The sequence below is a fragment of the Primulina tabacum genome, chromosome 8 (assembly GCF_025594145.1).
Source record: "Primulina tabacum isolate GXHZ01 chromosome 8, ASM2559414v2, whole genome shotgun sequence".
NCBI classification, from domain to species: domain Eukaryota; kingdom Viridiplantae; phylum Streptophyta; class Magnoliopsida; order Lamiales; family Gesneriaceae; genus Primulina; species Primulina tabacum.
The window spans coordinates 24522094-24538420 of record NC_134557.1 but is presented as its reverse complement, the minus strand read 5'-3'; the positions used below and the strand labels follow the sequence as shown (position 1 = coordinate 24538420).

Here is a 16327-nt window from a genome sequence, read left to right as displayed (position 1 = left end):
TCAATTATCATGAAATCATGTCATCTAATCATTTAATCATGCAATCATACCTTTAAACATATAATATGCATCAAGTAAGCATTTAAAATCAATTAAGTAAAACAATATATAATTTAATTCATTTGCATGCATGTGGTTTACGTAAGTTGACTTTTTGGACATTACAACACTACATTGACTCCTACGTATTTCGAAATTACACCCAACATCGCTACTTGATGACCCTCAATAGAGTCGGTAAACATATCAAAGTGCATGCTAATACGTAGAGCATCTATGTTGTTCCGAGTCAAATATCTAATGATGTACAATCATAGTCGTTGACTATTACACTTGATAAGTAATAATCACTTGAAAATTTTGAGAGAAGTTTGTTCAGTGCATTATCAAATAACCACTCATCTGTATGAATTGACATCTTCATGCCCTTACCAATGAAAAATGACGTTTAAAATACATATGTTTGTCTCAGGCTCGAGGGACATTTATCCTTATTTTAGACTTCTGAATCGACTAGGAACTAATTTAAAATATACAGTGCGCTTCCTAATTAGTTCGATGATCTTATGTTGGGAGACATACCTCATGTTAACTATCCTAATTGTATAAAATAATAAAATTTTATTAAAAAATATTTATTATTTTTACATAAGAGTCAATAAAACTCAAATAACAAGTTAGCTTGTTGAACATTTACCATAACAATATATATATATATATATATTAAAAAAATAAAATTAAAAATTAATAGGAAGTTGTTAGTGTATGTTTACTTCATAACAAAACATTTAATAATGTGGTAGGAAGACCACACCATCCCTGCCGTGTTACAGATGGAACCAGCTTGCAAAAAATTTCCACCAACTCGGTTCATTTTATTTAATTTAATGTAGTTTGTTAATTATTAACGTAAGGGGAAATTAATTTATGTATAATTTCAAGATAAAAATTATTTAGATTTAGGAAATAATTTTACAATCAACGATAAATCGAGCCCTTTCAAAATATAAATAAAATTTGGAGATATTCTCTATTACAACGACAGTCTTGTTTTATAGCTCGTGATGTGTATCTAACATTTTAATTATTATAGAGCTACGATATTTTACATTATTGCTATTTTCCAAACAATCAATCAAAATCAATAAATCATAAAAAAAAAAGGTTAAAGAAATGGAAAAAAAAAAAAAAAAAAAGAACACGTGCCGGACGCGTGACATTTGGAAGCCCAAAATGGAAACTTCCCTATCAGATGATGCCTAATTCTATTCCCTATTCCAAGTCTAAAACTCCTTTACCAGATATTCATTCACATTTTTGATTGATTGCTTAATTGATTTGTGAAAGAAAGATTTGTGTGTTTTGATGTTCGTGATACGTTTGCAATCGACTGGTTCAACGCTGAATCAAAAGTATTTCTCTCTCCTTTTTTTCCCCATTTTTGGGACGAGGGAGCTGGATAGTTGGTTCCTGATCGGGCTCTTGGTGATTCAGGTTTGTTTTGATTCTGGAATTTTTCTTTCTGGGTTTGGTTTGTAATTTCGTTCGGAATCTACTGAACTGAAGTTACAGTGATTTTTTCCTCGATTCTATGTTGAGGGGACCCTTCGCCTTCGTGGGAATTTTACGGTGTTTGTGTTTGTATGGGTACGTTTCCAATTGCGCTTTGGGTATGAATTTGAAGGATTTGGTTTTGGAAGGAAGAATTGGATTTTTGTTTCTCTTTCTGATGGCGGTTTTTTTTTTTTTTAAGATTACTTTGGGACGCATTTGTTGCCTACCGTTGGTGTTTGATTTAAATGCATGTGGATTTCAATTTGAGTGCTTTGAAGGGACATTTTTTGAATGGAAACAATTTGGTCTATACATATATGTGGTGAACTATGGAATTAATCGTTGTTAAAATGCTCACAAAATTTGTTGGGGGTTATTGTTTGTTTCATCATTTAAGCTTTAAAAGAATGAGGGCTTGTGTTTGCGACTGTAATGCAATCTGATGACCCACGGTCAATTAATTTGAACTGGTAGTTCTACTTTTGCATGCTTAATTGGGATAATTTCATTATCTGTTAGTTCAATTATCACACAACCTTTTATAATATCAAGGCCAGGCGTTGTGGTGATTGACGGAATTTATGCTTAAATTTGCTAACAAATTAAATTTCACTCTCAAAAATGCTTAACATTGTTGAACATCGAGTTTATTGAACCATTATATCAAATTTCGGTATTTGGTTCTATTTCCCTTATATGTATTTCCTTGACCTGTTAAAAACTGTATGCTTTTGTGGAAATGGCTTGTTATAAGGTTTAGAGTTCCAAACTTGTCGTACTTTAGTTTAATTTGTAGATGTATATTAGTAGAAAAATATTATGAATTTCTTCCTGATGATGCACAATAATCCCAAAATAGACCCATACATGTGATGTATCGTGTCAGTTTTATTCTTGAATATAGGTATGGATTTTTTATGGATATAAATAGGATACTGGAGCAGCCTCAAATATATTGATGGTGTTCGATATTGTTAATAGTTTTGGCTTTTGTCGTAATAATATATTTTGAACTTAGATATTATTGACTTTTTTGTTTTAAACAATAAATATAAATCATATAAAAATAAAAATTCCTTATTAACATTTTTAAATATTGTATTTGAATTCATTGATAATATGATATATACTTCAAATTACAAATTACAAATTGCAAAAGACCAATCGTGTTTAATGCATATATGTAATTTATGTGTGTGAGTGTGCGAGCGCACAAATGTATAAAACAAGGTCTATCCAGGTTCTGGTATATGTATTCATGTAACATAGGTTTTTCCTTTCTTACCTTATAAGTTTATGGCTCCGTGCCATTGAAGTTTCCTTCTCCTTTGACTTCCGACTTAATAAAGAAGGTTGACATTTTGGAGTTTTTCTGCTGCCAAAAATAAATAAATATGGTCATGTTATCTGGAGAACATGCTTTTTTTTTTGGCTTATTTGGGAGTTATAATTGTGTTTTGTTAATTGAGAGGAAATAAGGCAGGCGACCTTGCCAAGCTAGCTGGATTTGAAATCTTTTGAGCTCTAAGATAACTTTTTTGCTGTACATTCTATATAAAGATTATTAGTAAAATATTCCTGTGGGCATTGGCTGGAATTTATATGAATATGATAGAAACAAAAACTATCGGTGACAAACAAGATACTGTAAGTTATATATTCGCACCCAACTGTATCGAGAACTTTATTGTTAAGGAAAGCCATGTGTTTTTTAATGAATTTGCATAGTTCACGCTAATCCCATTAACATTCTTTATCTCAATTTCATGTATCAGACAGATGCGTCTATTTCTTACCTAGCTGCAAATTAATTCTGTTGGAGCCGAGAAATATATGAGCTGCTACAGTAATCATGTCTGGACTCATTGAAGGCCTTCCAGATGCTGTGGCCATAAGGTGTCTTGCACGAGTTCCTTTTTATCTACATCCTAAATTGGAACTTGTTTCCCATTCCTGGCGCAGTGCCATTCACAGCAATGAGCTTTTCAAAGCCCGTGAGGAGGTCAATGCAACCGAGGATTTTATATGTGTATGTGCTTATGACCCTGACAATTTGTGGCAGCTTTATGATCCTTTACATGACCTTTGGATTACTCTCCCGGATCTTCCTTCAAATATTCGGCACCTTGCCCACTTTGGTGTCGTCTCTGCTGCAGGAAAGCTATATGTACTAGGTGGTGGTAGTGATGCTGTGGACCCTTTGACTGGTGACCAGGATGGATGTTTTGCATCAGACGAGGTTTGGTCATATGATCCAATAACTCGGCAGTGGTACTTGTGCGCAGCCATGACCGTCCCTAGGGCCATGTTTGCATGCTGTGAATTGGATGGAAAGATAATTGTTGCAGGTGGTTTTACCAACTCCCGTAAATCAATCTCCAAAGCCGAAATATACGACCCTGAAAAGGATGATTGGGTTCCAATACCTGATCTCCACCACACACACAATACTGCATGTACTGGTTTTGTTATTGGGGGTAAAGTTCATATCTTGCACAAGGGATTGTCAACCATACAAGTCTTGGAAAATATTAAGCAGGGTTGGACTGTTCATGACTATGGTTGGCTTCAGGGTCCTATGGCAGTTGTTAAGGGTAAGCTTTATATAATGAGTCATGGCCAGATTTACAAACAGGAAAGGGATTCCAATAAGTTGATAGTCTCCGCATCCGAGTTCCGTCGTAAAATTGGGTTTGCCATGATAGGCTTGGGAGACGATATTTACATAATTGGAGGTGTCATCGGGCCGGACAGGATGAATTGGGACATCAAGGCTACCTCTGATGTCGATGTTCTTACACTGGGCAGCGAGAGACTGGTTTGGCGTCAGGTGGCTCCTATAACGCGGTGCCGGGGAACTGTTCTTGGATGTACACAACTAAAGCTTTAGGTTTTGTTCTTGTTTTAGCTGTTAATGAGACCATTAATAGTTCGTTTGGATTTTTCTGTGGACCACATAATGCTTCTGAATCGAGTTTATGGACCAACATTTTTGTGGCTGTCCAATATTTTGCATGGAGGCATTTACATTGACCTCTTGTAGTTGAGTAGTACAATCCTTCAGCTTGTTAGAATGTTTAATTGGTTAATTTCATCTGAGTTTCGTTTTGTTTTGTAATTGCACACCATCACGATTTGTTTCTGTAGCGAAGTGTTGTATATTTTTGGCAGTTCCCATCTGTACTTGTGGCTAGAGTTTCCTCCCTTTTCCGTTTCTCTTCCACTATTGCATCATAATGAGTGTGAGTGGTATGCCATCTTCTATATCACATATGTTCGCTTTGAAATGTGACCCCTACTCTGACTGTAAATTCACTGCCATTATTGGTCGCATTCAACAATTTACATTTTATTGTTGGTGCTGATTGGTGTACATAATCTGGTGAATGGGGCTGGTGAGGCAGAAACTTTCTGCCTTGGTGCATATCCACATAGAAATTTATGAGGGTGAGCACCACTTACGGCCCCTCCCAACGCCCTTAATTATAAGAGACGCATTCGTCCAACTAGTGTTCTCTAATCTCGTGAGCAGGCACCGTGTGATTATAACCAAACATGTATAATTGGGTACGCGTACATAGTCGAGTATCTTTCGACTCAAACTCAGGTTTTTTATGGCTACACAGCAAACAACTCTCAATCCGTCGATACCAGGATCCATCAAGGCACAACTTGTTAATCAAGAATTTGTATCTAGAGAAAAGATGGGATTTTAGGAAGAAAAAAACAGATATCGCTTCTCATATACCTATAGTCACAGTTACTCTTGGTAAACAATCTAAATGTGCGTGGGTCTTACTTTTAGTGGTGGCACACGTACTTTTGTATCTTTATTAAATATACGGTCTAATACATAATTTAATCACGGATATTTATTGAAACATATATTAATATTATTAAAAAAGAAAAGCAAGTGGATATGGTAATAAATAGAAATCAATAATGCTATGACAGAGCTATAAATATAGAGCAAACATTAGAGTTTTCTGCAGGCGATAACACTAAAATTCTATTAAAAAAAATAATTTAAAATGTTCATATATATATATACTGGTAATTAATTATTGTTTCAGTTGGGTAATGATCAAATGTTACAAGGGATGAAATTTGACATTCATCGATCCAATTATGATAAAAATAATAATAATTAAAAAAACAACTACATTAGAAAAAATGTTTAGTATAGTTAATTACATCGAACTTTCACTTCTGACTTGATATCATTTCTCCTCAGCACACATGTATGTATGTATAATTTGCATCTCCCTTAACCTTAAATTTTTTTATAATAAATATTTTGGGAAAAAAAACTAACATACATGCGAACGAATCAAAAAACGACACGTGTAAGTTAGAATACAAGGGCAAACTGTCTTACCTATTTCTGTTTGAAAATCGATCTCCAATTATTTACACGATAAGACAGGAGGGTGCCCACAAATATGCATTTGCCACACAAAATGTATAATAATTAAATTAAAACCAACAATTTAAGTAAAGTTTACGTATTTGTTTGGGTTTAGTTTACTGTTTGATTAATGATGACAAGTCACAAATCCAATCACTTGAATATGGCCGATTATTAATCCAACTTCATTGAATTATTTATAATTGGATATATTTTTTAGTGATAGATTTTGTATAGAAATAAATTTTAAAATAAATTTACTCATACATATATTTCAAATTACGATCAAAGTCATTTTGAGAACGAGAAAAATAAATTCTAGTGTGTATTCGGATAAATTTGAAAATGGTGTACCATTAGAGACTGAAGATGGTTACGCAGTTAGTTTATGCCATATTTTAATAACATTTGTTGTATTATATATGAAGATAAATACTTCAAGTGAATGATAAAAAAATATGTGTTATGTTACTTTGTTGGACCATCGCTTAACATATAGATATTAATATTTATATATAGTTAATAATTTAAATAAATTTATGAAACAACATTTATTATTAATTTGAATAAATAAAAATAAAATCTAGGCATCAATGTGGGGATGGAGAATAAATGTTATCTGCTTGCATCATGGAGGAAATTGTCTGGTTGGGGCCTCTCTCGCTTGAGGTGGTACGTTGTTAGGCATGTATCATTGTCCTACGCTTGCATCTCAATAATTCAACGCCAATTCTATTTTCTTACACAAATACTAGATATATAGTCCACAAAATTAATATTATTTGGCATATTGTATGTCCATTTATCGATTTTTTTATATTAATCTTAACAATTATAAGATAAATTTATGTTTAAATTGTTAGAGTAAGTGTCCAGCAAGTCAACTTATTGCTTGAGCGTTATTGACTCTTATATAAACACAACCTTTATTTTAAATATATTTTACAATTTTGTCCAATTATGGTATTTATTTTATCTGTATACTCATGCAAGTTGCATAGATAAACTAATTGAATATACAATAGGTACCATGTGGTCTGCCTTTCAACATAAGATCATGAAACTCATTAAAAAGCGTACTATATATTCTAAACTATTCCTAATCGATCCAGCCGCCTAAAATAAAGATAAAGATCGTTCGAGCTTGAGACTAGCATCTGTGACGTAAACGTCATGTTTCATTGGTATGGACATGAAGATGTTCATTCATACAGATGGGTGATCATTTGATGATTCATTGAAAAACCTTCCCTCGGACTGTCCAAGTGGTTATCATTTATCGAGTGGAATAGTTTGCAGTTATGGTTGTACGCCATTAGTCTTTTGACCCGGGACAACGTAGAGGCTCTACGTACGAGCATGCAATTTGATCTGTTTATCGATTCCATTGAGGGCCAACAGGTGGTGATCAGGTTGGGTGTAGTTTCGAAATACATAAAAGTCTATGTATTGTAGTCAGTGATTCTGCGCTCACCCATGGGTTAAGATATTATATGTGATCTGATGAGTTAATAGTGTAAGAAATCTCTGGTCAGAGTAAGACATGCGCATTTTAGAAAGTGGATTCCTTAGCTGCGCATATCACATCACAATTATTGCTCAAAAAGATACATCACATCATTATCAAATTCATTTGTAACTCTTGGTATACCAATGTTTGCATATTCGATCAGAATATATGAGTTGAAAGGACCGAATTGTACTTTAACCATAACTTAAGGTTCTTGTACGCACTATCAGTGATACCCAAAGGATCATGGGATGATGCTACTAGGCGTTTTTACCATGATCTGATGGGTACAATCAGACTTGAGTTCTGATGTTCTTGATCGTAAAAGGAATTGGAAAAATTAGGATAAGCTCGAATAGGAAAAAATTTTGTTCTGAATCACATGAAGTTGTCAACTCTCGATTAGCTGTATCCTTCAATCATTGAGGATTGCATAAGTATTGATTATGTGTTCTCCTTGAGTTAGTGAAGTCCAAGGAGTTGAATTTGTCAACTGTAGTTTTATTCAAATAGATTGTTTATAAAGCAATTATAAGTCGACTCCATGTAACGAAAGTTGTGGAATTTAGCTTAACTGTTTATTAAATGAAGAGAGTGAAACCGAAACATCATAAACTTGTTTTATTTGCGGAAAAATAGCACCGGTCATCGGGTTGTATGCACCTTCAGTCCAGATAGTTCAACCATCGATCAAGTCCTCTATTAACATCAACATCATGCTCACCTGCATCGATCTCACCTAGTGAGTCTATTGACTCAACACACTTTAACCATGATAACAAGTAATACATATACAATCACATGCAACAATGAATATACTTATACTTAAAATTGCTTTTCATGAACATGCATAAACATAAACATTTTTCCTTTCATCATAAACATTTTTTTTTTATCATATATTTATATGTTTCCCTTTTATTGAATTCGAATCGTTAATTATGACTTTCGTATCAGCTGAAGGTCGAAGGATCCATCTACGTGTAACTACAGTACTGATGGCGGGGACATCAGCAACACTCTCACCCGTCAACTGAGTCTTGGCCTTACACATCATCATATCATGTCGATGGAAATACGATCGTCGGGCTCCCTGTGGGGCCTTCTCCCGTAAACAGGCTCCCTGTGGGGCCTTTTCCCTCATGTTATCTACAATCATATCATTATATCATCGTATCCTCGTATACAATTAATTCACCTCCTTCAACTTTTCGTATTTTCATCACTTATAAAAATTCAAGCATATAAAAATCATTTTTTTTAAACCAAGCATGCAACATATCTTTTAGCATTAACGTTTCATCATAAAATTTCGTAAACATTTAAAACATATTAACATATTTTATAGCATTCAGGGCACTGCCAGGACGTCTAATAAATCTTTGGGTGTAAAATGACCATTTTACCCCTAGAAGCATAACTTCTCGTATTTATCCTTAGACCTCGAAACGACGATCCAAATCATTCCAAACTAGCATATCACCTTAAAATACACTCATAAATACTTCTTAGATGTAAACTTATGCCTCTCGAATAATTTCCCAATTCGTTTTGACAACTTAGACGTACATCCCGATTTTGACTCGTATGGACTCGAAACTTAACCAAACTTTAACAAAAGCTTCTTAAAACATAACTAAGCCTTATTGAACTCAATTCAAGCCCAAAAAGCCCCTGGAATATGTCCCTACAGCTGCTGGTTTTCTGCATATGTGACCTAGTTCTAATAGGATATTAACTCCTCCTATTTCGGTTCCAGCCCCTATCCGCTTGGTCCACGCCCTGTTCGACCCTTCTATGACTTAGAACTACTCCACAGCAAGCAGTTGGACCAGGCCTCACATCCCAAATGAGGCCAGCTCTGCAACCCGTGACCCATAACCACGCGCAGCCCTCCCTAGCCAAGTGTGCTTCGTTCTTGGCCTTCAAACGACCCTACCAGACCTTGCTACCCATCTTAGGACCATGACTAAACCTTAGGGACCCTTTTGGACCGAGTCTAAAGAACCTAGAATCCCTTCCCATCAAAACCGCAACTTCCCAACCAAGCGCGGCCCCCAAGCACACGCGATCACCTAGCCCTTCTAACCTAGCATCGTGCAGCCTCCCTTGAACCCTCCTACAGTACCTTTATGTCTCCCGGTCGCACCCTAATAGCTGCTGGAAGCCGTGGCCTTGCAGGAGTCCTAGCCGCAAACCTTAGCCATGCAAGGACCCTTATTTTCATGCAACCCTTAACCCCTCACGTCCAGCCCTTCCGTCAAATTATATAGGCCATCAAACCCTCCTAAACTCATCCCTTTTTAGTGTCCCTAAATTGGAATCCCTTCAAGCAACAATACAACATGGTTTGGATCACAAAAACCTGAATTATAGACATGATATGGCATAAAAACGAAAATAATTAAAAGTATAACATATTTTCCATGCAAACATGCTTCAATCATGTATTATGGTGTGAAATATGTTTGAAAGAAGATTATGGCGTGTCTTTGCGTTTATTACGCATGAAAAACGATTTGGCGATGCGAGGGACGTTGGTGGAGAGACGGGGGATGCACCTTGCTGATTTTTCTTCAAGCTTTTCATGAGTTTCCTTCCAAAATTTTTTGTGTGTGTGTGGTTTGCAGCTAATAGAGTCCTAGTATGTTTTGAAAGGATTGAGACGTGAGTTTTGAAGGTTAGGGGTAGGGTTTAGGGCCTTTTATTTTAATTAAAACTCATAATACAAGCTTAGACCCATTAACCTAGTATAATAGGCCCATTAAATTCATTAGTTATTATTTAAAATATTTTGTTTAGGAAAATTTATGAAAATATTAGCCGAGTTCTCGAAAAATCCCTATTTTTCTAGAAAATCAATTACGAGTTTAAAATACGTCTCGGTGTATAAAAACACCCCAAAAGTTGCCATTTTCAAAATACCACTTAAAATATACCATACATTAAACAATTAAAATAATTATTTAATAAAAATATTTTTCCCTCATATGGTCCCTGATCACCTTTCCACGATCGCATCTCGAATAACCTTTAAAACACAGTTTTATGCATTCTAGTTGAAAATCAAATTTTAAATATGTAAACATAACTACCACATTTAATAAATGAAATTAAAATAATTTATTAAAATACATAAGAAATTTGATAATCTTGCATGGATGTGGTTCACCTGGACCTTCAAATTTTCGGGACGTTACAGAAGCTACATGTTTTACTGGAAGAGTTCACAAATCTAACAGCTTAAAAAAATGAATCAATGATTTTCAATTTATTTATATGAACGATATTTGTATCATTGACATATCGGCACCCGTCTGATATTCAATTGTGGTTCTAATGAGTTTATAATTATTTATTTAATAAATTTAGAATATTCTAATTAAATTATGAATTACTAGTAGTGACTACTAAGTGAAAAATTCTCATGAAAAATTCTAGAAGAGTTTATAATAAATTAATTAATTACTTGAGTAATTAAATAAAAGTTATTTAATTTAAATCATATATGTGTGTGTGTGTATATTGTATTATCAAAATTTGATAATAATTTATTTATACATGGTATTTTCAAGAGTATAAAATACATACATAAGAATCTTTGAACTGTGAAAAACAGTATCCTGAAAAATTGAGACTCCTTATTAGATCAGAAAGATACTTTACATAAGATGTCATCCACCACATATACTTGGAGGAAAATTTTTAGCCACCATCCTTCCACTGCGGCGCCACCCCAACGCAACCGCATCACCGCTCGCGCTACATTTCCGAAATTCTAACAATCCAATCTCGACGCAAAATTCGTTTAGAAATCTAGTGCGATCTATACGAGGAACAAAGTTTCTGATCGTGGACCTCATAAGGAGACTGAAAAAATTTCGTAGGAATTTCAAGAAGAGCTATTATCGCCTAATCATCAGGATAGTTGAAGCCAGCGTTTTTAAATGCAACTGTTATTTAAATTATACGACACTCAAGTAACGCTTTGAACAAAAAAAATAAAATAAAATTTAAACTTCCGCTGCTACTTGGGTGCGATAAAACCATTCACCAATAGTAATATCAGAGCTAGGTTTCTCAATCGTTTGATTAATTATTATTGTTTAAATCGTGTTAAGTAATTTTTTTTAAACCGCACTTGAAATTCAAGAAAATTGAAGCTCCTAAAAAAATTTTCCAAAAAAAAAAAAATCGGTTACCCAGAATAGTTCCGGGTAGTGCCGCCTAGCATAGTTTTTGACAGCACTGCCCTATTTATATTTAAAAACAATTAGTCGGGCAAGGCAGATCTGCGCAGCCCTACCCTCGTGGTGCTGTCCGAATTGTTCGGGTGTTTGTAGAAGATGCACAGACAGGGTACCTGCGATGGTCTTGGGCATCCCTGCCCCACGTGGTCTCTTTTGAGGGCATCAGGGCAATTTTACGATTTTTCCAATTTTTTTGATCAAATTGATATTTTTTGAAATTTAATTAAATTAAATTCTGAAAATAAATTTTAATAAAATTATGAAATTTTTTTACAAAATGAATAATTAGAGTTGATTTTAATAATTTATAGTAATAGGGTATTTTATAAGAAATTTAATTATTAATAAATTAATCGAAATTAAATAAATGTGTTTATTTAACTTATTAATTTATTTTTAATTATGGTAATTAGTGATAAAATTATAACATACATGATTTCTTGATAATTTTTGATATTATGATTTTAATATAATATTTAATATTATATGAAAAAAATGATGATCGAGAGTTATGACCAATTTGTTATGTGTATGTTAGAATTTTTTAGGTATTGTGTTTTTAATTATTTGATAATTATTTAAAGTGGATCGTGTTTATGGCCCGTTCTCACCCCCTTAAATTTACATCTCAAAGTGTAATGGAAATTTAATGTAAATATTAGATTTAGTGGGAACTCAAGATTTGAAGATAGTGGGTCTAGATCCTCAAACGTTTTGAAAATCTAAGACATGTAAAATAATGAAAGTGTAATGACTCAAATCCTTATTTTGAATGAAGTACTGATTAAGAGATGATTAAAAGGTTGTTGATTAAGAATTATTAAGGAATTTATAATCTTGGATCAACCTGTTGAGATGCACCGAATTTAAAATGGAAAACCCAATCTAAGTTAGATTACATTATCCCAAGAAATCCAACCAGACAAATAAGATTCTAATACGTGATAGATAAGATTGATTCGGATCTTCTGAGCTAGTCCGGATGCAGCCTATAAATGGAAGATGATTTCATTTGTTTCCTACATTGCTTCCTTCAGCTACTCTCTATCGAGTTCTAGCCTTATACCTTAGGTTTTCTGGGAAGTTTTTAGGGCAGTTTAGTGTCGGGAAGTTCCGGAGCTAGTGTCGCTCCAGGAGGGGTCGGTGAAGCAGGACGCAGATCGAGACATCATCAGCGGGCTGACGACGGATGCATGTATAATCCTAAAGCCTTGAATAGTGATTTAAGGATCATTAGAAAGAACTTTGAATTATGTTAGGTAATTCAAAGTTTGGCTTGATAGTGATTTCATTACGTTGGTATTGTCTAGATTCAGACGAGTAAGCTTTTTGTCATATTTTTTAGTGAGGTACGTGATGTACTGTAAGGCCCGAGATTATATCATTGTAATCTGAGATTATTTAATTGATGAATTGATGTGATTATGGAAGGACAAGCCCCGAGGAAGACATGGGATACGTGTGAGGCCAGAAGATCTCGTGCATATGCGCGGTGATGAGGCACGCATATGCGCGCATATGCGTGAGCAGCCAAATGCCGAGGCAGAAGACCGCGCGCGCGCATATGCGCGAGCAGCCACATGCCGAGACAGTAAGTCTCGCGCATATGCGCGAGACGGGGCGTGCATATGCGCGAGCAGATGAATTGACAAGCGCTGAGACAGTAGGTCTCGCACATATGCGCGAGCATTGGACGCGCATATGCGCGAGACGTGCAGAGTGAAAAATGAGCCACTTGTCTTGCCATGCATTTGACCACGTATAATCCTTCACTCCACTTCAGAACATGCAGCTAAGAACCGAGATTCCATAGTTGATCCTCAAGCTTTCTTGGAATTTAGAATTTTGATTGTGCAAGATCCGGCTGTCCGATTTTCAATCAGAGTTTAGTTCCGTGCTTCTCTCGTCAAAAGCTTCAAAGGGATGTAAGTTTTACTACTTTCCTGCATGGTTCGAAAATTGGTATTGGAGAAGTCATAATTTGATTGATATTATGTGTTCTTGAGATTATGTAATCATATAATAGAAACCGGATCGAAGAACGGACTACGTATGCAATTGTTATTATTTTTCAGCCTATGTGAATGGAGTTTTGCAGATTTCTGGAATTGTGGTTTGTAATTGTTATTGATTATGAGTTTTGGTTTGTACATATTGATGTTGTGTTGCCGGTTATCTCGAGATTGCGCCGTTATGCCGTTGAAATTTAACTAGATTGAGATTGATCATACCATGTCTTGTTGAGTTGTATATTGATGTTATGCCTCTCGAATATGTCATTCCAGATTTGGTATTGAAGGCTTCGAATTCGAGAATTCAACTTCGAAACCGGTAACAGAACGAACAAAGAAAGATTGAGATTGGTTGCGTCAAACCAAGAACTACGAAAAGAAAGGTATAAATTAATGTTAAACCGGGAGGTACAACTCGAGTAAGATATAACTTGAGTTTCCCAAAACCACATACTAAATTGTTATTGCTTTGATGTGTTTGAAATTCTTGAGATTAATATGCTTAGTCTATTGAGTTATAGAAGAGCATGTATTATGAGACTTTGGCAGAGGTGCCAAGTCACTGGACGTTTGGTTTATATTGATGCGTTTAGGAGAAGATCGACTCCTATTGTAGATACTCGATAAGTGTTCCGAAGTCCGGGAATAAGAACGTACCACCACCTAGAAGGGAGAGTAAGTGGGAGACTTGTTACGTTCTTATTCAAACCGGGATCCCTAGATAAGAACCGAGTCAAAGATTAAGAGTTATAGAGTTTGATTTAAAGCTTTGTATTGAATTATGTTTTCGTAGACTACGATACATGTTGTTTGACAAATGTTTTATACTTTGGTATATGCTTATATGACATGCATGTATACGTTGTTTATACTGAGAAATATGTTTCTCATCGGAGTTATCCGGCTGTTGATATGTTTGTATGTGTTCATGACAACAGGATGGACAGGATCAGGGTCGAGAAGAGCATGAAAGATCGAGATTAGAGTGGTGATCCGGGTTTAGATGTAAACTGGTCGTTAGACACTTGACATGTAGTTGTTAAACACTAGTTTGTTATGACTTTATTTTGTACAATTTGTGTACCTTTGATCATATTGTAGATATTGAACTTGATCTTGTAAATAAATAAAATGGAGCATCACTTGTTGTAATCTTTTAGACAATTGTTTATGAGGTGCTCAATTATTTTAAAAAATTTTCGACCTAGCACATTTAATTGATCCGTTTAATCCCAAAGATGATTGAAGGAAATGAGCTAGCGTCCGGGTCCCACATGTACTGACTGAGATATCCAAGCGTAGTATACGCACTTATATGCTGCATATTTATCTGTTGAATGATACTTGTTTTAGTACTTTGGCATATTATGCATGACATATCATGTTGGGCCTGATATCTTTTGAGATATAACTCGTTTGTTGGGGACGCTCAGCCATGTTCTGTATTGTGGACGGTTGGGCATCGAGAGCTACAGTGTCTGACGGTACCCGCGGGCTCTGATGACCCTAGAAATTGTAGGTCAACGTTTTGATGATGAGTGTAGGAGCCAAAACATGCCTAGGGCAGATCAGAGACTACACACTTAGGCGCCTCTAGACTAGCATGAGATTCTTGACTTGATTCTTGATATCCGAGCATATTGCATTTCGCATGCATCATATTAGTTTGTATACTCGTATATTCTCGTATTGGGCGATTGTCGCTCGTTTCCTTGTTTTCGTCTTTGGCACCCCATTCCACGGGGCAGGTCTTAGGTTGGACGGTTCGGATGGCCAGGGAAGTGGTTAGAGCAGTTGGGTTTTCGGTGGTGATCTAATGGAGGTTTTATTTTGTTTATCGTATTCTCGTGTAGTATTTTGTTTTTTTATATGGTAATATTAAAGTTTAAGGCCTAGATTATTCTTCTGTTTTCGCATGGGTTGCAAAATGAAACGATCCTCGCTTTTTAACTTTAAAATTCTACTACTTTTTTTTAAAAAGCATAAAATCGAAAATAAATAAATTAAATAACTTAACATTTCCACAAATCAAAATAATTTTAACAATTTAAAACCTCCCTAAAATCATCAATTATCTACCTTTAACATGATCAAAATTAACTTCAAAATAAAGCATAAAATCTCTAATAAAATCCTTAACAAATTTTTTTAAATCTTTTAACTATCAAGCTAATGCGGAAATAAATATCCCTCGGGAGTGTACTGTCTGACTCGATCTACTCAAGTGTCAGCGCCTCTCTCAATATCATCATAACTTGCAGCATTCAAACCTAGTGAGTCTAATGACTCAGCACGTCTTAAACATGAGTAACAAGTAATATATATACAAGCACATACATTGAAATCATACTTTTTTTAAAAATAGTTTTAAACATAAATAAATCATGTATCGTAAAATCATAAAATCGTAAAGTTTTGCATCCTTTATCATTTTGGGTGAAGTTTAATCCTCGAAAGTGACTAGCATTTTATCCTCTGGTCGACTGATCAGTCTTAACTCATCATTGTGCATGGGGACGGGCACTAGGCACCGCCATGGAAATACGATCGTCGGGCTCCCTCTAGGGTCTTTTCCCGTAAACAGGCGCCCTCT

The 16327-nt window shown here is 35.0% G+C and overlaps 1 protein-coding gene across 1 annotated transcript; it reads left to right on the top strand.

The window, feature by feature from the left end:
• The first annotated feature begins 3406 nt into the window (after positions 1-3406).
• LOC142553885 (F-box/kelch-repeat protein SKIP30-like) lies at positions 3407-4667 on the top strand. The gene has a single exon (XM_075664411.1). The coding sequence runs from the start codon at positions 3407-3409 to the stop codon at positions 4442-4444; it is 1038 nt and encodes a 345-aa protein (XP_075520526.1). The 3' UTR covers positions 4445-4667.
• Positions 4668-16327: the final 11660 nt, after the last annotated feature.